This window comes from Nelusetta ayraudi, unplaced genomic scaffold (genome assembly GCF_046127955.1).
Source record: "Nelusetta ayraudi isolate G7.1 ecotype Tasmania unplaced genomic scaffold, CSIRO-AGI_Nayr_v1 ptg000016l, whole genome shotgun sequence".
Taxonomy (NCBI): Eukaryota; Metazoa; Chordata; class Actinopteri; order Tetraodontiformes; family Monacanthidae; genus Nelusetta; species Nelusetta ayraudi.
Window position 1 is genome coordinate 653259 of NW_027466066.1, and position 22655 is coordinate 675913.

At 48.0% G+C, this 22655-nt stretch overlaps 1 protein-coding gene across 8 annotated transcripts in view; it reads left to right on the plus strand.

The window, feature by feature from the left end:
* The window catches only part of hoxb3a (homeobox B3a), a 57334-nt gene extending 35792 nt beyond the window's left edge, over positions 1-21542 (plus strand). For 4 of the 8 annotated variants that reach the window (XM_076023650.1, XM_076023647.1, XM_076023648.1 and 1 more), the window contains exons 2-4: positions 5491-5556; positions 12916-13643; positions 17294-21542. In XM_076023650.1, the coding sequence (XP_075879765.1) occupies positions 13043-13643; positions 17294-18153 (1461 nt within the window). In that variant the 5' untranslated portion in view covers positions 5491-5556; positions 12916-13042 and the 3' untranslated portion in view covers positions 18154-21542. Of the gene's footprint in view, positions 1-3739; positions 4176-5490; positions 5557-9059; positions 9518-12915; positions 13644-17293 lie in introns of those variants that run through there. The other 4 variants (XM_076023652.1, XM_076023649.1, XM_076023646.1 and 1 more) reach the window with 4 other exon arrangements.
* The last annotated feature ends 1113 nt before the right edge of the window (positions 21543-22655 follow it).

Sequence of the window (22655 nt, forward strand, 5' to 3'; positions counted from 1 at the left end):
GGAATGCTGAGGTTTAATGACGAGCAACAAACATTCTGTTAAAATAGAATCAATGTTGAAAAACATGGTTTCAAGCAATTTCACACGGTTGTAACAGCATAGTTAGCCCTCTGTTTACTGCTTCAGGAAGAAAAGAGGTTGTGGTTTCGAGCTCCAAAAAAAAGGCGAGCGGGGAGTGGTATAGAGGGTGTAACAGACATACGGCTGGGGGTGTGGGGGTGAATGGCTCTTTGTGACATCACAAAGGGCTGATTCCCAGCACTTCCGAAAAGTGTAGTAAGCAAAACGTAAATGGATTTGGCTCACAAGTTCCAGGTGAGAGAACAGGTGAGGGACACGGACCTATATTACCATCCTGGTGAACTTGGATACAGCAGTAGCTGCGTTTCCATGACCCCTAGAATTGCGCAAAAACCTAAATATTGCTATAAAAAAAAAATGGTAATGGAAACGCCTAAACTTTGAAAAACCTCTCAAATATCGCTAAATGGTTTTTACACTGTCAAGAGTTTTTCAAACATATCGATATAGAGGTATATCGCAAAAGTGAAGAAACACTTTTTATTTTATTTTTTTTAACACGTTTTTGACGTACGGGGTCACGTGACCAGTTCACTTCAAATGAAAATGGCGCGTTTCGCTTGGACGGAGGGGGAGACGGAATATTTTTTAAAAGTAGTCAAAGAGAAAAAATATTGCAACCATTCTCGACGGCAAACAAACGTAAACAAACAAAAACAAACGTAATACTCGTAAAATCTTGTCCCGCGAGATTGTACGAGAATTACGTCTTATGCGCTTTGTCGAAATTTTAGAAATATCGCTTTTATTTTGCGAAAAACTGCCATGGAAACGCAGCTAGTGATAGACTTCACTAGTCCTGTTCATGTGCCAATAGGTATAGAACCCCCCCGAAAATAGAAAGCCATGACCTTCCCTGCCACCCTCAGCCCAGTTCATAGCACTAATTGCTAAACCTGAAATGGTAAACAGGGAGACAACGCTCCTCTCAGAGTCTCCCAGACCGTGAATTTGAAAAATGCATCCCTCTGAGGCGGTCTGAGTCTGCGGCAGCAGAAAACCCAGATTCAAAAAGGGTCGTCTGTCCATCGCGGCGCAAAAGGCCTGAGCGACAAACTTGAGAAAGCGGCGCAGATGTGTTGCCACTCTTCTTAACCACCGCGCGATGCCATTTTCACCGACGTGCTCGGCTTCCCCCGCGCCGGTGCACAACAGATGCCAAGACGTGAGGTGCAACCGTAAAAGCCGCCCCGCCTTGTTCAACACGGCCGTACGCACCCAACCACGGCGGTTGCGTAACGTTCTGAATAGCCGGCGACGTGTGCTTGAAAACGTTCCCCGTGACTGCACATCGTTTCGTCCCGTCGTCTCTCGTAACGCAACAACGACTCGATTGGCTGAGACGTTGAAAAAAAAAAAAGAAAAACGACAAAGAGAAACAGAAGGACGGAAAGTTGCCAGAGCACAGAAGAGGTTTTGATTGGGCTTTTGGGGGCCCGATGGAGGTTTACTGCCGCGACGGCGTTTTTGTGCAGACGCACCAGCGCGATAGCCGAGGATGTCGCCGAATGGCTCTCCCACACAGAGAGAGAGAGAGAGAGAGAGAGAGAGAGAGAAAAAAAAACATCCGCAGCCTGGACGTGTCGAAAAGCCTCGGCGTCACTTTGAGGAGACGAGATGAAATGTGTTGCGAGCACACGTTTGTCGTCGCCGGGCCATTTGGCGCAGGGTTTCTTTCTTTTTTTTGTCGGTGGCAATCAGCGAGGACGCCGCGCAGCCGTTCGACCTCATTACCCTCGGAGAAAACCCTCGAGTGAACTTGATGACAAAATGTTCTCCCCGGCACAATCGTCACGCGCATCCGCTGATTGGCGGTGAAAAGCCAGAGCTGCTGCTGTGGCACAAAAAGTTGTTTGTCAGTTGGGGGATATTTTTGGCTGGAAAAACAAATAATGATTAAAAAAAAAAAAAAAGGTGGGAAATTAAAAAGACATTGGCAAGGAAAGAAATTGCTCAGAGAGCGACTGACTGCATTTAAAATACAGGTGAAGGTAAAAAAAAAAACCTCACACGTCACGTGTTATAAAAAAAAAAAACAAATGTCGGGAGAATGGGCCCCATTTACTGGAGACTAAAACTCAATTTTGACTTAAAAAACAGCATGTGAAACCCTAACCGTGGAAACCATTGGCGAAGAATGCGCCAGGCCCGTAGCCCACTGACGTTGCAGCCAATGACGTCAAATGAGGAAATTGGATACACATGGGGGGATGTGTTCGACAGAGGCAAGAACATTTTCAAGCTGGGCCGTGTGTCACTTTGTTTTTGTGTGTGTGTGTGTGTGTGTGTGTGTGTGTGTGTGTGTGTGTGTGTGTGTTTTTCAATGGAGAGCTACTGCAACCACTGTCAAGAATCCGTCAGAATTTGATAAAACTGCTTATCCGGTTGGCGGCGAAGAAACCGATTCAAGCTGTGAATCAAAGTGGTCCTTGTATTTGAATTAGCGAACAAAAGACAAAACAATGTCATGTTGGCTAAACGTGCGCGTGTGAAGTGTGGAGGAAACAGGACTCAAGGAAATACAGATAGAAGTGACAACGGAAAAAATAAACCATTTAATACAAAACCCCAACTACTGGCTGTTGAATTGTGTGCCGTGCTCGTACACTGTTGCGAGCGGTCGCTTCATTTTGAAGCTTCGACTTTCTTTTTTCCTCCCCTCCGTCTCTCCGGTTATGAACTGGCGGCAACCTCCAACAGCAACGACAAAAGAGAACCTTGTTTGTAACAAAGTTATCGCCGAGCTTTCGGAATGAAGCCCCGGCGATGGCCGATGAAAAGGAGATTGTGGGGAGCTCCGCCGTCGGATTGATCATTAAAAAAAGGAGCCGGCAAAGCTCCCCTGGGGGTCAAAGGTCTATTCTCTGAGAGCTTTGCACCAATATATCACAAGCGTCAGCGCAGGGCAGGCGAGCCTGGATAGCAACACATGGTGCTTTCTTCGCTACTTTAAAGTCAGCAGTGGTAGTAGTGCTTAGGAAAAAAACCCGTAAAGCTGGGACAGTTGTGTTGTTTTCAGACCTGAACCTAAGAAGGGATGTAGGAAAACTGCGGCTCTATTTCCAGCTGATAGAGTGAATGAAAAATGGCAGGTGAGAAGCTGAGCTGGAAAAACAAGACCATATGTCTGCATGTGTGTGTGTGTACGCGCGCGCGTGCGTGCACGAGTCTGTGTGTGCACGAGTGGGCTGAGGCAAGCCGGTGACGGCACCACCACCCCAGGCACAGATAAGAGCAGAGTGTGTGATGATAAAGTTTGTTCAGATTGCGCGAGGCTGCAGAATGAACCGTCTGTCCATCGATCAGTGCCGACGGGGCTGGTTGCAAAACACCCCAAAACAAAACACAAAAAGGGAAGAGAGCAACTTCTTCTTCTTCTTCTTCTCCTTCTTGTTTCTCTCTGCGTTGCTTTCACGGAGCTCGCTGTCGCTTCAAACAGGCCACGTGCGAAGATAAAGACGCCCTAAAGTGATGTTTCAAGTCCTCAGGACCCCGTCCTGGTTTCTGTATCCCTCCAATCAAGTCCCTTCATCTTGCCTTCACCTCCCAGGAGCCTCAACCTTCTGCTCACTCACTTAATATGCCTTCTATTAAATTATGCACAGGCGGCTTTTCCCTTTGTTGCTTCCACCCGGCGTGGCCGCCGCCGTTTCTGCCTTTCCCCTGCTCCTCCGCTTTGTGACTCCTAACTTTCCCTCCGTTCCACCTCCGGTTTGGAATACTCCTCGTTGGGGTTCTGGTCAGGAGGTTCGATCGAGGGGGGGGCCACTGACTTCGACCTCAGAGCCATCCCCCCACCCCTTCTCCTCTCTCAAAAAATTTTGCTCATCAGCTGTTTCTGGGGACTTCTGGAGGCGGCCTCCTCCCTTTTGTCTCGGCCTATGGGCTAGCTGGCTAAGCTAGTCGGCCCCTGCATCACTTTCCGGCCAACTTTAGACTAGTCCACTCCTGTCTTTTGCCAGCCCCTCACAAAATGTGCCGCTAACCTGAAGGGCTGGAAGAAAAAAGGGGGAAGAAGAAGGAGAAGAAAAAAAAAACAGCCGGGGAGGAAGAGCCGGTGCTGCGATGGAGATGGACGGCGGCCAGAGCTGTGCGTGAGTGCATGGACGAGAAGAATAAATAAGTTTATCATAGAAGCAGTAGTGGTGGTAGTAGTAGTAGAGGCAGTAGCAGCAGCAGTAGTAGTAGTAGTAGTAGTAGCACTACTAGAGTAGTGATGGTGGTGCAGGCTGGTAGACGGGAAGTCCTTCGCCTTTGATTTATGTGTTTGGGGAAAGCTGTCAGGAGCAGGAACGGAGGCAACGCGGGATTTTTTTTTTTTTTTTTTTATTATTCCGACACTTTAATAGAAGACAACGGTCGTCATGCAGCGGCACGGTGCGGCTTTTCACCCCGCGCTCCCGGACGTTCTAGCAACGGTTAGAATGAACGGGCAGCCAGCGCACGGACAGCGCATCTACCGCCGGGAGTGTCCGTCTCCCTCTCTGTCTCCGTGACCGGGACCTGCACGGAGGGGGAAGCCGAGCACTAACATGAAATTGGCCGGGACGCGTGTTTTCACTGGAGTGGATGCTTATTTATGGCCGCTGGGAAACAGCTGTTCGCCTTATGGGGGCCGCTTCTCCTGTTTTTCCTTCGCTTCTCATCATTTTTCTTTGTCGGCTCATCAGCACTTGGCACACGAGTTGTTTTACGTTCTAACCCAATTTTTTTTGCTGTTGTCGCGTGTGTGTGGTCATATTCACGTGCGTTTGAATATTATTGAGACGAGGAATACCGAGGGATTAAGTAGGAGTTTTCGATTTATTTTACTTTTTTGATATTGAATTGATTTTCATAAAATCTTGTTTTGTTTTTTCCATTGGAACGAATTGGCGTTTGCGTTCTAATTAATACAGCTTCATTTTGTTTGTTTAGACATTAAAAAAAAAATGGGTTTAGACTTAAAATAAAATATTTTCGATTCTGAACCACTTTAAATAGCGATGCTCAATTGATTTATATGGACTCTGCACAGCTCTCAATACATGCAGGCGCTTTATCCGAGTCTATAGCATTTTTTTTTAACTACGTCAGGAATAAATAATAAAATATTTTGCGTAATGTAATTTAATAGCGAGGATCAATAATAACTTAGATCCCCTCCAAACCTACCCCCCCCCCCCTTTTTTTTTTGTCCAGCTTTCCTGCTTCTCCAGCCCACTTTTATTCCGGGAATAATTTCAGGTCTGCCGGAGCTCCTTTTCGTTTTCGCCGTCCCATGCAGCGTCCGATGGGACTACACGAGATCTGTGCGCTGTATCGGATTTTATCGAGCCCCTTCTGATTGCATATCTCCATCTCTTTCTTTCCCCATGTCTCCGGCTGGCCTCCTTCTATCTCCCCATCTCCCCTCCTTGCATCCTGCAGTTCTTAGGAGCTTTCTGGGAGCCGTTTTCTGCCGCCAAAACACCAGGAAATAAAGATAATCTCTCGGTGAGTGCACCTCTAGTTACCTTTGCAATGTGAAAAACATTAAGAATTAAAATAAATGTTTGATGGCGTGGTGGGGGCGCGGCTATGAATAGAGTAAACAGTGAAATTGCCTCATTCAAACGGGGTGTTGATTTTTATTTGAATCAAATTGCGCCTGCAGAAAATATCAAATATTACATTGGCCTGTGTGCATGTTTTAATTGCATATTTAACGCGTCAATATCTCGATTTGTTCTATGCTATTATTCCAATATTTATCTATATAGCACTAACTTTTAGGCCTTAAATAATTTTGAAAATGGCTCAATATTAATCTTGAGGACTATACTGTATTTTGGCTGCATGAAAATATATAGTCTGCGTTCTGGTGACGTTATTTGCATGATATCATTTGTTTGCTGCAAAGCTTCCGTTGAATGCACGAATGTGTGCAAACGGCGTGCGTGAGTGGTGCAATAGAGCTAGTAATGACAAGTGCTAATGTAATGCAATCCTGGGTTGTAAAAGGCCAGTGCAATGGCCGCGGGTTAGCGCAGGAAACACGCCAGTTCATCATCCGCTGAGACACTTATTAAAACCGCAGTTTATGCTGGCTAAGTACAATAGAATCGCCGCAGACACGCAGCCAGCGACGGCATAAAACAGGTCAAAGAGCTGCAGACGTGGCTCAAACGATTTCCATTCAAAAGGGGCGACCAGAATCACACATTGTACAGAGAATCCTCAATATTTCATTAAAAACGAGATATGGTGGGATTGACATTTGGAGGAGGGAGGATGGGGCGGGAAAGAGCAGTGCGTAAAAATGATTTCCAAGCTCAGAGGCGGAGTGCATTCCTTTGTGTCTCTCTCTCTCGCTGTGGCCTTCAAGTCTTAGTCCAGAGGGGGAAGAGCGAGAGGGAGGGAGATAGAGAGGGGGAAAAAAGTTGAAGGAGGATTTCCATGGCTTCGCCGAGCCCAGAGTTTCAGTTGTGAAACCCAATATCCGTGACTCGATCCCAAACACGGAGCCGACGATGCGCGTCTGCCGTCCAAAGGGTAGGCGAGAGGGAGAAAAAAGGGGAAAAGAGTAACTGGCGTCCTCTGCAACAAGCACCGGCGTGCTTTTACAAGTCAACGCACTCGTGTAATCCGCCGTGCACGATTTTTTTTTTCCTCCACATGCGCCTCAACTCCAACTCCCACGTCGCTCAGCGGAAAGAAAGAATGCAAAGAAATGCAGGGAGTTGGGGAAAAAACCCGCTGATTAGCAGGTTCGGTTAATGAGTGACGAGTTGCTCGTTTTTTTCCTCCTTTAGATTCTTCAGTCCACACAAAAGGCTTTTTTTTTAGTTTGAAGGATTGTGGGGGTAAAAAAAGAAAGAAAGAAAGAAAGAAACTTGCAGACGGACACATTTCGGGCTCCCACCTTCCACCTACACCGAGCTCATCCTCTCATTGCAGCAGCACGCGGCCGCTGCTATCTGTTTTAAAGTTGGCTTGTTTGCGAGCACACACGCGGGCGCGCGCGCGCACACACACACACACACGCTTACGCGGGCCTGCCGGGTGCGAGAAAACTCATAAATCTTACGTAGCCATAAACGACAGGGGTAGCGTCCTGAATAATAAAAATAGAGGAAACGGAGCGGGTGAGAGAGTGTAGGAAAGAAGGAGGGAGGAGAGAGAGAGAGAGAGTGTGTGTGTGTGAGAGAGAGAGAGAGAGAGAGAGAGAGAGAGAGAGAGAGAGAGAGGAGGTGGTGGTAGGGGGTGCAGTATAAAAATACTGCAAGACACCTTCATATTTTCCATTTCTATTTAGGGTCTCACGGTGTCTCCTTCCTTCTGGGGTTTCTCATCACTCTCTCAGCTGCTTTTAGCAACTTCACCACTTTTTCTTGAAGCACGGGCCGCTCGCTTGCACTTCCTCCCATGTGTGCTGCAGTCAAAACAAGAATTCAGGCTTGTTTTCGTTACAAAAAAAAAGGCCTGGAGGCAGATGATTTTTCAGACGGGGCAGGGCTGCTTATTATAATTTGACATTAACTTTCCCTTGATTGGCTCTTCCCTTTTTAAGGCATCCTCATAGTTGGGTGTTTACGCCTTATGGTGCACAGGGCTGCGGCAAAAAGGAGGGGAAATGAGGTGATGAAAACTTAACAATAGAGTTTCAGCAGGGACCTATAGACTGAACCGCACCAGGGGTTCCGAAAAACACAACAATGATAAATATTATAGGATGATTAAACTATTTCAAAATGCAATGAACCCAAAATACAATTTGTCTTCTGCCGCATGTAAAATGCCATCAGACACTCACTGGGTATCTTTAAGGAAACAGCCACAAAGGAATCTATGTTGATTTCAGAAGTTTGGCTCTTCAACAACAGGGCTACTTTTTCATAAATACCTCGGGTTTAATTTCCTAATGGGTATCCAGTAGAGTTAAAATAGATACAATCTGTTATTGAACCAATTTAAAGCCAGTCTGTCTACCGGAGGTACTGTAAGGATATTCTAAGCCTAACAAAAACAGGCTGTCTAATGTGCCAAGAAACTTGGAAGGTCATTAAGAAAGTTTAAAAAACAAGTAGTATAAAAAAAAAGAAAAGAAAGTTTCCTTTGGGCTACGATTGAAATAACAGATTGCTTGCTCTAAAAATGTGATTTTATTTGGCGTGAATTACTGACTTTCATGAGAGCATGAAGATAATTTCTACTTCTACAGATAAACAAGCTTTCAATAGGTCAAAAGTTCGACCGGGGGCAAACCCGTAAGGTCACCTGGTCAAAATAGCCACTTGAATAAACAACGCTTCCAGTACACACGTCATTCTATCGGGGCCGCGTCTCATCCGCCTGTCTTCATGTGCAGCCGGACACATTTGCATATGTCGTGAGTGACGCGCGGCTGTTTGATGGTGGAAAATGAGCGCGCCCGCGGATCAAGCCCCCGTTATTTCCCCATTACACCCCCAGGAGCGCTGCTGACAACAACACACCCGAATACATGGGACTACTACGACTACTACTACGACTACTATGGGCCGGTGCTATCGCTGCCGCTGCTGTTAGCCGTGTGGATTAATCCCGTGTAGCCGTCGTGGTCTACCGACCTCAAACAGTCCCAAGACGGACAGAAATAACGCCGAGGAGGACAGAGGGATCCGGAGCTGACAAAAGGGGAAAACAAGCCAGAACCCTCAGAAGAAATCGCAATGGGCTAATAATATCTGGCGGCGGAGCTGCTCCTCCAAAACCCGACTGGCTAAACTGGCTGTTGGAGGAGTCTGAAAAATAAGAAGGGCAATATTTTTTTTATATTTTATACACAGAGGCATTTTTTCTCTCTTTTTTGAAGGCTATTGTTATCAGCCTAGCAAGCGGTGCAGGCAGCGGCTGGCGGCTGGTGGCTGGGGCGGAGGGTGGGTGGGTGGGGGGTGCATCGGGGGCGCCAGCCAAGCAGCAGGCGAAGCTCTCCCCCCCCCCCACCACCGGTAAACTGGATCGGCTCGGTGCGCTATGCTAGCCCCGTAAAAAACAAAAAAAAACAAAAGCTCCGTAAAGCCCTCCGCCGACATCCGGAGCCCCGATCCGGAGCTCCGTTCATGCCACACGGCATCCGGTCCTCCTCCTCCGCCGCCGCCGCCGTAGCGGAGTCCGGTGCGCCGCCGCTGCTGCTGCTGCTGCTACTGGCTCCAGGAGGAGGTACTGGTGGCGCTGTAGTGGTGGGCAAGCTGCGCTATAGTCTCGACACCGCACCAGAGGAGCGGCGGCGCTGCGGAGAGAAAAGCAGAAGTGGCGGCGTGGAGGCAAGCGAGAGGAGAGCCTGCCGGTTCCACCGTTTTATCATCATTATTAGTAGTAGTATTTTGATTTGGCTATCGATTTGCGACCGGAGGACGTGCGCGGGGACTAAATAGTGATGCGGTGCCGCCGGGTCCATGCGGGACTGGACCGGGACCACCGGTGCTGAGGGAAGGTAAGGAGCATCACGGGTTAGACAGACAGACCGACAGATAGACGGACAGACAGACAGAAGGGAAGGAGGGAGGGAGGGAGGAAAGAATGAAGGGAGGAAGGAAGGAGGGAGGACGGGGAGGCCGGTCGGTTGCGCGCCGGACGGACAACAAACCAGAAATACAGTTTGTTGGCTGTGCAGTTTGAGTGGCTGGCTCGGTGATTTATGGCCCGCATGACTTCAATCCCGGTTCAAGAAGAGTTCACAATGCTGCCGGAGAGCTACCCCGACGCGAGCAGCAGTCGCCCCCCCACCACCACTCTTCCTTCCCAGTCGTCCATCTCTGACCTCTTTTTTTTCTGTCTGTTTTCATCTTCCCTCCCTCTATCCTCCTCACGCGTTGCCATTTATTTACAAAGCTGCGGGTGACCGTCATCTGCCCAAAGATACCCCCCCCTCGCAACCCCTTCAGCTTCTCTTCCCCGCCAACCCTAGTGTTTTTTTTGTTTTTTTGTTTTTTAAAAAAGGCTATTCCAACAACACCTGACGTGGTTTTAATTTCCTCTGAAACGATTTAAACGACCCTGACGTGAAAACACCTACGCGAACTGTTCATAGTTCAAGCCTGTGGAGGCCACGGACACGTCAACAATAGCTCCAGCCCAGCCAATCCTATACGGTCCCTCTCCCCGGCAGCTACTACCTCTGTGTATCTATTAACGGGATGAGCAACTCACGGGCTTGTCCGAGTAAATGCACCTCTCTACCTACATGCCATGCCACCTTATGGCAGGCGCCATTTGTAATTTTATATCCCTGGATAAAACAGACACTGGACACCCAAGGCCGGCCTCCCTACCTTGTGCACCCTCCCTCCCTCCTGTTGTTGTTTGGGTGGGCGGTGTGTACGTGTGTACGTGTGTGTGTGTGTGTGTGTGTGCGCGCGCGCGCGCGAGCGCGTAAGTTGATTATTCAGGGAGGCGTCCAGTAAACTTGGTGATTGTATTAAGACGTAGCCCTACAAGCCGGGGGCACAGACATTACGTGTCCCTTTTAATGGCGAAACAACGATATGATTTAATAACATATTCCTCCTACACTCGCTGCCACGGCCTCCCTTCCCTCCCTCTCCCTCCTTCTCTCCTCCCTCCCTCCCTCCCTCCTTGGGACTGTTCCTCGGAGTAAATAATTAGGATTCCAGCTTGTCTGCTAGAAAGATAAATGGCTGACATGTGTGACGTGCTGAGAGCTCAAGTCGGGCTGGACCGTGTGACCGAGAAAGGAACAATAGTGGACGAACATATATGTTTTGTTTATACGTTTGTTTTTGTTTTTTTTAATTAAATGAGTTGGAGCAATATTGCTATAGTTTAACAGCAATGTAATATTGATTTATTCGTTGCTTACTTGAAAGTAAGCAACTATTTTGGAGAGCAAAACCAGATTTTTATTTCGGAAATTTATTGTTTGGATTTAGCATATTTCTAGCTTTTTCTCTCCAGCATAAACGCCAATTAAATATGCGGCTGTCACATAGTCACACAAATAAAAAGTGCAATCACTATTATTATTATTATTTTTTTACTATTAAATCGCGCTTTTATGTGGCCGTAATAATGTTATCGTGGTCATTAGCGGGCGCTAGCATGCCATGTTCTCTCGCCGTGCACTTCTAGCTGGATTATTTTCTCGGCTGAGAGGCCTTTTTGGTTTGTTTTTTTTCTAAACCAAAACAGGAGTCGAATATGAGGCTGGAACAGTTCGACATGTACACCTACACTACATTTCGCGACACCCTTCTATCGAATGAACGCCTACGCGGGTTAATATATGTGTTTAGGTGCTGCCGCCGCGGCTTTATTAACCGTGGGGATTAATTAGCAGCGCGGGGCTGCTGGCAGCTAGCCGCGGCGCTAGCAGGCACTCTCCTCTCTCCGTCTGTGCACTCTCGACAAGCACAGCCGCGTCTCCTTCTCTTCCCCTGCGTTGAACATTTTATCTCTGGAGGAGAAATGAATGCCAGGTGCTCTCCAGTGCCTGTCAGGACGGCCTCTGGCGGCTACAGGCCCACCCCAGCGCCAGATAGGGAGTCTAGGGGGACCCCACGGTGCTCTCTCTCTCTCTTCCCCCTAGTCTCTTCTTTTCCCTGAAGGGGCCATGATAGAGCACTCTGGCCACTCGACCCTAATGAATCACTGACTCGTGAAGCTCCTTCCTGGGATTCCTTCTTCTTTTTCTCTCCCCCTCTTTCCTGGTTATTTATCCGTCTACCCTTGGCTCTTTTGTTCGCAGCCACTTTTGAGCTTCTGTTATTATTTTTACACTACGTAGTTATTTTTTTAAACGCTATCAATAGACCGATATATCGTTATTTCGGTATCAATATATTATATTGACTAAACAGTATTCAATGCGGTAATATTAAATCAATGGCGACTCCCACGTAGCCTCATCAAAAATAGCCTGTGCAGAAAAAAAAAATATGCACACAAAACATCGGTGCACCAAACGAGACCATTTTTTATTCCTTTCAAAAATGTAAACAGATTCTTAAAAAAAAAGAAAACCCGTGCGAGCAGGTTTCCTCTTTACTGTGATGTAAGGTGGTGGTGTTGCAGCAGCAGCGATCGCTTCCGGAGATAGACTACGAGCCGTGAGGTAACAGCGGAGCAGACGGAATACAGTAAATCACGGGCGCGGGGCGCAGGTTGACAGAAATAGGCTACCTACATCATTCACGCTGGGAAAATACGCGCGAGGCCACAAAGCCGCGGCCATTACACAACAAAACGCCACGCTGAGCGGGAGGAACGTCACACGCGACGGGCGGCTTTATTGATATGAAGCAATTAGGAGAGTCAGTAATTACAAATAAAATAATGAGTATGGCAAAAAAAAATGCTGATGTTAGGTATTTGATCGAATTTTATTGTTCATTGAGACGTAACATATTAAGAAAAAGACAAATTCAAGAAGAATGTTTGAAATTTTTTGTAGCTTTAAATTACATAAACAATTACTACTACTACAAATAATTATAATATTAACACAACAATAACGTAAAAATAATAGTAAAATACGAATTACAGTATATTACTACTACTACTACTAATAATAATAATAACATAATAACAAATATGACTACTAATACCAAATTATTATTGTTCCTAGGTTTATTGATAAAGTTCATGCATTTGTGTTTGTGTGTTAGTGTGTGTGTGCCCTGCTCGAGCCCCCTCCACCAGAGCATCTGCAGGCTGTGCACTGATCTCCGAGGGGAGGGGTGGGAGGGGTGGAGGGGACCAAGGGGGGACTAGAGAAAAGAAAAGCAGTTTCCATTCATGTCATGACGCCTTTCATTGGGGGAAGATGGATTTATCTCTCTTATTTCTTTATTCTGCCTCTCCCTAACCTCTCAGGTCAGATTGCAGGCGACCGTTAGAGAGACACCGTCACGTGACACCCGGTACCAAATGGTCTTCCGGCAGTGGCTCTCAACAAGGACCGGAGCACAACAGCACGCCGCCGCCGCCACTCCACTCAGAAATGCAGAAGACTACGTACTACGACAACTCCTCGACGCTTTTCGGTGGCTACTCGTCCTACCAGGTGCAGGGGGCGGCAGCGGCCGCCGCCGCCGCCAACGGCTTCGGGGGCTACGATGTCCCGGTGTCCCACCACCAGCCGGCCTTCCAGTCGGCCAACCACTTGGACGTGGACTCGTACCAGCGCTCGGCCTGCTCTTTGCAGTCGCTGGGCAGCAGCGGCGGCAGCAGCAGCCACCACCAGCAGCAGCAGCAGCAGCAGCAGCAGCTGGCCAAGACCAAGGAGCTGAACGGCAGCTGCATGCGGCCCAGCTTGCCGCCTGAGCACCACCCGGGCTCCCAGGTGTCCCCCCCGCTGGCCCCCAACCCCAGCAACGGCAGCGCCCAGCAGCCGGGTGGCACTGCCGGGACGCCCTCGGTGGCCAAGTCGGGCTCCAACAAGTCGTCCAACTCCTCCTCCTCCGTATCGTCCTCGTCGTCCTCGTCCTCCTCCTCGCTGCCCCCCAACCCCACCACGTCCAAGCAGATCTACCCCTGGATGAAGGAGAGCCGGCAGGCCACCAAGCAGAAAAACTGTTCGCCCAGCAACAACTCTGGCAACGGTGTGTGTCGGGCTGCACCCATCTTTGCATGTCTCCCCCGCAACACACACAAACCAAAAAAAAACAAAAACACACACACACTCACAACATGGCCTACCTTTGTAATTATTCCTCCTTCGCTTCCCTCATTACTCCGCCGCACACCTCCTTTTGTCCCCCTCATGTGTTCCTTTTTTTTCCATTAGCATCTTTGTTCCCATTATCTGCTCCCTTTCCTCCCCATCGCCACATCCCTCTTTCCTCACCTCTCTTATCGCCGTCCTCTTCCGAGACACGTACACCCCCTCCCCGCCCCCCGGAGGCCTTAAAGGATTTCTCGGACAATTATGGCAAAAGCGGGTTTCCAGAGACGGGGAAGTGGCCGCGGAATTCCTCTCCGAGGTGCTACTGTTTATCTATGGCCCTTGCGCTTGAGGATTTTAGGCGTCCGATGTTGGCTTGCGAAATTAATCGATGGGGGCACGCGGTCACATGCGTTAGAGGACTGACAGAATAGGAGCTAGAATTGCAGGGAGATAGCGATTTATGGGAAAATGTTGGAAATTTGTTTCTTGAGGAGTGAATAATAAAAAAAGAGGAAAAGAAAATGTAACAAAACACCCAGAATATCGCAAGTGGGTTTTACGAAATTGGAAAAAAAGTATTAAAAGGCCGGTTTTAATGTTTTTAGCTCAACGGCAGAGTCCAATTTTGGCCACATCCAAATAAATATCTGAAGTTCAGGGTATTCGTGACGCAATATTCAAACATAGCATAGAGGTCACGTCTTGGATTTTGTTGAAAGAGGTTAACGAGCACATCAGCTCGGTGTTGAGTGGACAGTGAAAGTGCAGAACAGACAGTTTGGTGTTCAGTTGATCATTTTCAATTGGGGAATTCGTTGTAAGCTGATAGACTTGGATGAAACCGAGGATTTCTCGCGATACCGCTGCTACGGTGCACGGCCAACAAACCCGATTCCTCCCGTCGCCTCCTTTCAGTCACTCACCTGCACCTCTTGCTTGTCTTGCCAACGACCCTCCCGTTTCTCCTCCCCGCGGCACCTCTGCAAGAAGCAGAAGACATCGACGGCATGAATTCAAATGGCGCGATAACAGATGAATAGATTTCCTACAGAGCGAGGGCGAGAATGGCAAGGAAGCATTTGACAGTGTTAGCGAGCGGCGAATAAAAACAAAACAAAAAAAAAACAACAACGCGCACAGCAGGGTGACAGATGTGAAAATAATCTGCATGCGTGATAACAGACGGACAGATATGTCATTTGATTTGGTAGTTATCAATGGGAGAAAATATGTTCTGCCATAATGAATATGAGTCTCATATTCGCCTTCAAAAAGCTTTCAATTGACTGGGTGCCGCGCGGAGGGGAGATTAGGCCGTTTATTGATGAGAATATGAAACAATCATTTTCGGAATGTCAGCGAGACGGATGATGCGATGCTTCCTTCCCTCATCTTCACGTCTGGGATCGCGGCGTCACGCCTCCGAGCGGCAACGACTCAGGAATTATTCGCTGTGAACACATATCCGGCCATTTCTACGACGGACGCAACGGACGCCCCAGACAGGAAGTGGAGGGAGGGAGGGAGGAAGCCGCTGACGGTCAGCACTTTACCGTCGGGCGTGAATATCAAGAGGGAAAACAATGCCCGACTGGCCTTCGTCCCACTGCTGTGGTCCATGACAAACTGACAAACTGAAGAGATAATTGAGCTAATTGTAAAATATCAGCCATCACAAGAGGCATAAACACACTAGATTAAGTTTATTGTTGCAAATTTTTTTAATTTTTTTTTTAAAGACTTGTAATTTGAAAAGCTCCAATGGACAAAGTTAAATTTGTGCCACAGTGTGCGCATTCACTGAAGCCAAGATCATCATTTCGATGATTTAAACTGAGCAAGACGTTGCAAAACAGAGAAACTATGAGGAATTTTGTCTATGCGCTAGTTTGATGGCTAGATTACGAAGCTGATACAAATACAGAGTCACACATACGTTAAATTCCACATTTGGCAGTCTAGCATATCTGACAAAAGTTGATAAGCAATGTGCAAAATTTTGTCTAGAGCAGCCTTGTAAGCCCTCTGTTTGTGACGTCACACATTTGTACTTTCCACGTGTTCGGAATGGGACGAAAACTGGTTGCAACGTGATCTCAGAGGCTAAAAAAAAAACAAAGCCACATGGTTGGAACTGCCATCTTTCACCATAAAGCAGCATCAGTGATGTCGCGGCACCCTTTGTGATGTCACAAAGAGTAGTCTTAAAAGAAAGGGGTGCACTTCTTTCACTTCTGACGAGTTCACTGGGAGGCCTAGCGCTAGGACACTGGCGGTGTGAACAGTCCAAGTGAATTTTGACCAGGTTCAAACAAGGGTGCAGGGTAGCACATCACTAAGCTAGTCGCAGTAATAGACAAAAAAAAAAGTACCAAAATAGTCGCAGGAACTCGGTATCTCCATTCCCAGTGAGTGCAGACTGACCTCAGCTCCTGCTCACGTCCACCCGTGCAGCAGCTGCCGTTGCTGTGGGGGGTTTGTCTCTCCAGTCGAGATGCAATTTAGCTGCCCTCGGCCACAGCCAGGGGCTCAGACTCTTAATAACTGCCACGGTTATGAAGTGTTGACAACTAATATCGGCGGATAATTCAGCCAGCGAGCCAGGACCCCCCTGCGCTTTATTAAAAATCTGAATGCCTTCTGTTTTCAACCGGCACGCAGCCACGTTGTTGGGTTTTACTCTTTGATCCCGTCGGATTTTTTACACGTCTTTTCGTCGTAACTTTGAAAGAGGAACCACCTTTTCCATTCTCACTCTTTTAACCCTCCCAATTCTCCCGTTTTTGCACCCTAAAAGTGAACTTTGCTCCACTTTCTCTTCCAATTCCTCGAGAACAGGAGCCACCAACCTTTTTGAAAGTCATAGTGAGTCATATGAAGGGCAACCAGTTTGTTGCACTCTCCTGAAATACCACGTTTTCAGTTATAGTATCATTATTAATGATACTGCTCCGTCTGAAGACAATAACCCCGTTAAGGAGTTCTCAATAACTATCAACAATAGCTATGTTTAGGAAGATTTCATTCCGAATGAGAGAGGTGGTTTATGCCGTTCATCATTCCGAATGCTGTCCACGTACACACCCGTTCCAATCCCATCGTTCTGGTTTGCGGCAACCGGTCGTTTTTCGGCAGGCAGAAAACATGGCGGGAGGGAAGCGAAACTGGAAACTTTTAAAAGATAAAAATAAGATGTGAGGGGCACTGAGAGTGAATGAGCCAAGGACGTGCAGACAACACGGCCTCTTTACAACACAGGCGGAACTACAGCTTCTTCTTCTACAGCTATTTCTGGAAAGTTAGACAACGCCGCTTGGGGCATGTATACGCACGTCACGATGAGATCATTTTATTTAGTGTCCATGTAAACGGTGGATTTGGAATTTACGATCAACCAAGGTTTAGATCGGATTGGAGAAATGTGCCCATAGCTACTGACTTCACAGGGTTGGATAAAATCGCATTTTAGACGCCTGCTAATGACTTGCGTGGTTCTTGGGGGGGGGAGGGTTTACCTGGTGCTCACCGGGCCCCCTGTTGGTGACCCCTGCTCTAAACTGTCCCCCCTTTTTTCCCCCCCGTCAGCCTCAGGAGGAGCGGAGAGCGGCAGCAGCGGCGAGAAGAGCCCGACCAGCGGCTCGTCGGCCGCCTCCAAGCGGGCCCGCACGGCCTACACCAGCGCCCAGCTGGTGGAGCTGGAGAAGGAGTTCCACTTCAACCGCTACCTGTGCCGGCCACGGCGCGTGGAGATGGCCAACCTCCTCAACCTGTCCGAGCGCCAGATCAAGATCTGGTTCCAGAACCGCCGCATGAAGTACAAGAAGGACCAGAAGTCCAAGGGCCTCAGCTCCAGCTCCGGGGGGCCCTCGCCCACCGGCTCGCCCCCGCTCACCATGCAATCCTCGGCCAGCTTCCTCAACTCCATGCACCCCATGGGCGGCGGCTACGACGTGCCCTCGCCGCCGTCCTTCGGCAAGCCCCCCCACCAGGGAGTGTCTTACTCCATGTCCACTGCCTACCCCAACGTCCCCGTCAAGGGCTGCCCCCCGCAGCAGAAGTACGGCACCCCGGACCCAGACTACGGCGACCCCCACGGCCACCACGGCCTGGTTCAGGCCGGCAACGCCGGGTACGGGACGCCCAACAACATGCAGGCCAGCCCGGTGTACGTCGGCGGGGGCGGCTACGTGGAGCCCATGGCCGGCTCGGGGCCCTCCATGTACGGGCTGAACCACCTGGGCCCCACGCCGCCGCACCACCAGACCATGGACTACAACGGCGCGGGGCCCATGTCAGCCGGCAACCAGCACCACGTGGTGGGAGGAGGGGGGGGCCCGCCGGGGCCCTGCGACCCCCCCACGCACCCCACGTACACCGAGCTGTCGGCGCACCACACCTCGACTCAGGGCAGAATCCAGGAAGCACCCAAGCTCACTCACCTGTAGCAGGTTTGGAACAAAAAAAAAGAAATTGAAATGGAAAAAGTCGGAGTTCGCGAAGACGACACAGAAGTCGACACCATGTGACTCTAACAGACTAACGCGGGGGGAGGGGGTGGGAGGGGGCAGGGGGAGGGGCTCTACTGCTGCAACGGGACGGCAGGGGAGGCAGGACGAGACGGGGCGAGGCCGTCCTCTGGATTCGAGTCATGTGACCGCAAGACTCCATTCAAAAAAAAAAAAAAAGAAAAGCTCCATCAGCTCCGATTAAGCACCTTGGCTCTCTGCGTTGTCCTCGCCAAAGTGCCGGTAATTAGATTTGGGAGTAACTAAATGCTCGCGCCTCCCGCCCAGCGGTGGAGGCTGCACCCAAACTGCACGCGCGCGCCACCCAAAAGAATCCATTAGGCAACAACAAGAGATTAAAAAGCCGCTTCTCTGCCTTGTGAAAGTGCTGAAAGCAACGAGGCTGCAAACAAGAAGGCTAGAAGAAGCAACAAAGATGCCGAGACGCTAAAAAGGAACCGATTGCAAAAAGTCTCGTCACAGTGCCAAGCTTGGCCACCAGTGTTGAACCGCTTACTTTACGCTTAGAACTGCTTCTGAACTGCAGAAATTTCAAAACTCTTTATCATTAGCGCCAATTTTTGAGGAGCATGCAGTTTAGCCAAGAGGGCAGTGAAGCATCATCTTTAGTGAGGAGACTCGGGGCCGAGGTGTCCGCTCAATAGGCCCGTTTCAAATGAATGTCCCAGGACTTGTCTTAACGGCAGCTGTACGGTATAACAGGGTCAATAGTGCAATAGCGTGACAGCGCGTGTTTTGGCAAAAATGTGCTTGCAAAAGCTAAATTCATAAAATTATTTCATTATTTGTATAATCATAAATTCCTACTCCGTCGATCTTCACTGCTCCTCTGAGCACCGCGCATTTATTTCGTTTTTTTGGGGGGGGCTCAGTGCAGCCAGAGCGATCTGGGCTAAATTTTTTGCTAGCTCAGCTTAGCTTAGCTTAGCCGAGACCGAGACAGCTGCTTTCGGAGCAAGAACGAGGTTAAGAAGAAATGCGCTTTGATCATAAAATCTCTCCCCTAAGACGTACGTACATACCAAGCGCCCTCCCCGCCCGCTAAATGAAATAGTTGAGATTTTAATGGGCACTTAACGAGGTGGTTAGATTTACGACGCTCTCCTCCCCCCCTGCAGGCGGCACATGTTGTTGTCAGCCTGGCTGAGCGATGCGGAGGCCTCGCCTCTCCGTCAGCGGGGCAAAGAGAGACGCAGAGAGCAGAGACGTATCAGGGCTGGGCAAACTTTTTGGACTGGTGGGGCCACGGTGGGTTGTAAAAATTGGGCCGAGGGGCCAGAGCAGGAGCAGGTGGATGGGATATGTGGAAGATATTGCGTTAATGTCAATTGAACATGAACAAAAGCCCCACAGTTTTTAGCTCTTTATTAAAATGACTCTTAAAACACTGAAAAATTATGAAATACAGCTATTTTATTACTTCGTTGCTGTTAATGTAATCTCATCAAGTTCGGCAGGCCGGATTAAAAAGCTTCAGGGGCCGCATATGGCCCCCGGGCCGTAGTTTGCCCATGCCTGATATATATATATAGTCGGAGCTTCCTGGCAGAAAAGAAAAAGTCCAGCGGAACGGTCGTTGCTTTGCCGAGTCCTGCGCCTCCTGCCGTACCCCGTCTCTGTCTGTCCACACCTAATCACTACTAACCCTCCGTCCCCTCCGTCCATCCATCCGTCTCCCATCTGTGGCAGCAGCACATGGCTTCTGAAGGAGGCTACATCTCTCAAATCCGCCACAGACTCCTTTCCACCCACCTACCAACCTCCATTAGGCCCCTCCCACACACACACACACACACACACACACACACACACACACACACACACACACACACACACACACACACACACACACACACACACACACCTCGGTCGCTCGAACAGGGTTTTTGAAGAAGCTGTGAGCTCAAAGCTGAACTGGCTCCTACATGTGAACGAAGATGCGCACATCACAAGTACACACGCACACACACACAAATACTAAGCTAGCTTCCACGCCCGTTGGCGCGTCTGCGGCCAGGTCACGCCGACCGCCGACGCCTCCCAACACAAACACGCGAGGGGACACGGAAGAGACATTTCTAATGATTTTTAGCACATCATCGACACAGGGTAAATAAAACAAGAGAGCGGAGAACACTATTTATTTACGTCCGGGTAAGTCATTGCCCCCTCCCCTTTTATTTCTTTTTACCTCTCCCCCATCATCTCTCCAGCTCTCTCTCTCTTTCACTTTATAAAAGGGTTCACTTGCATCGGCGGACACCGATGCGTTTAAGTCCTCTTTTTTTATTTTTCTCGTTTTTCTTTTTGTTCTCACATATCTTCACTTTTAACGTGGATACAGGGTATATATTTGAACAAAAATGCATGTCCCAGGTCTGGGAGCTAGTGTGTATCTCACTCTTTGAAAAAAAAAAAAAAGAAGAAGAAGAAGAAGAAAAAGCACTGGGTTTATTTGTCAGAACCGTCAGCGAGGGGAGAGTTTGGGTCGGCACACAGTGCTGCATGGCGGTGCCGTGTGGCAAAGGTGAAAACAAGCTGTGTTTTGTGAGCTTGACCTCGACGACTCTCCAACTCTCTGCTGCTGCTCTGGAAATAGACCCGTTTGGATGGTTTTGCTTGTTTTGGTTTTTTTTTTTTTTCAAAAGTGCAGATCCACACAAACGCTTCTCACATCTGGGCATCATTGTTGCACTTAGAGTTTACATTTTGATGGTTAAAGGAAAAAAAAAATAATAATAAAATCTTATTTTGAAGACGGAAGGCCCTCCAATCAAAGCGTCTTTCGCCAATGTGTGTTCAAAGTGAACATTCATATATAAATATTTATTTGTTATAGCCAGTTTAAAAAAAAAAAAAAAAGACTTTCGGTTTTGTATTATTATTATTTATCCTTCATGTATTTATATCGAGAAAAAAATACTGTACTTTTTTAGTATTTACCTGTTATGAAAGGGAAAAAAACAGCGTTGTTTCTTCTTGTCCATTGTACTGAAGTTACATTTTCTTTTTTTAGTTCTTGTACTTTAGAAAAAAAAAAAAAACAAGTAGATTTTTCGGTTCCTATAATGACCCTTGTACATAAATGTTTTGGCTTGTACAGGGAAAAAGGCACGGACGGGGATCAGAGACCCGTCCGCGCATAGTCGGAAAATTTAGACAAACTATTAGCTGGGAAAAAGAAGAATGAGTCTTTTTGGAGAGAAAAAAAACAAGTTCCTTTTTTGTCCTTTGTAGCTCCTTTTTCTTTCACTGTTGAGAGAGTTGTCTGTCGAACAATTCTTTAATAAAATGTTATGTTATTCAGAGCCGTCGTCAATGTTCTTTCCACCAATCTAGACTCTTAATTGGCGAAAGGCCAGAGTGGCGCCGTGACTGTCACATGCCAACACGCAACGCCGGCACCTGCAACATGCAAACAAACAAATTACACCGCTGGAGTCGCTGCTGGCTGCCAGTGGTGGCGAAACTCACGGAGCAAACCAGACTAAACATAGATGTGAAGTCAAAGACGTTCTGTAGGGGTGAAGCGCGATGAAACATGACGTTAAGCAGATTTTGTTCCATGGAACGAGCCACAATGAGGCTGGTTGTCGGTTGCAAGGTTAGCACACGAAGCTAACTCTGCAGCTAGCATTTGCGAACCATGATTACCAACAGTTAGCACAAAGAAAAATGAGCTTGCCACTCCCCTGCTTGCAAACATGGCTGCAACCAACGATTATTTCTCGATTTCGATTAGTCGATTCATCACGATTATCCTCTTTATTTTCACCACTTATCTTGAACTCCTGTTTAACCTCATTTGCTTAAAGATTCCCACCTGTGTTATACTGTTGCACTCTGACAGCATATGTTTATAAAGCAAATATATCAAAAATAATGACACAAAGCTTTTATCCGTGACATTGTTGATATATTTTTCAACGTAAAATATCATGGGTATCGTAATTGACGATTTAACGGTTATATGCAATGTTTATCACAGTTAAATATGTTGCGTTCTTCCTCTCTGTTCTTTGCGGAATGCAAACAATGAGCGACACTGCCACGCTCAGTGCTCAGTACAGCACTGCAGGTATAAGTGAGCACGTAAGCTTAAATTTCCGCGTCAACAAATTTATGTTGTTCGTCGATTAATCGGTACAGCCCTGCTTGTACCATAATGTGTCCTTTAGCAATATGCCGTGGCTACAGCTAGCAGCAACTGGGACAAACCGCCGAGTCGCATTTACAATCTGTGACCCAACAAAAGCCCGTTGCCGGCCGCAGCAAGAAAGACGTTACGTCCGAGAATTCACACACAACACACTGAATGAGCTTTTGGAGATTTTACTGCGCTATTGTAAATGATATGGAGAACTAGTCGGTATATTTAGTTGCGTGTAAATTTGGATCGTGTGGCCTGTGCAAAGTGCCGT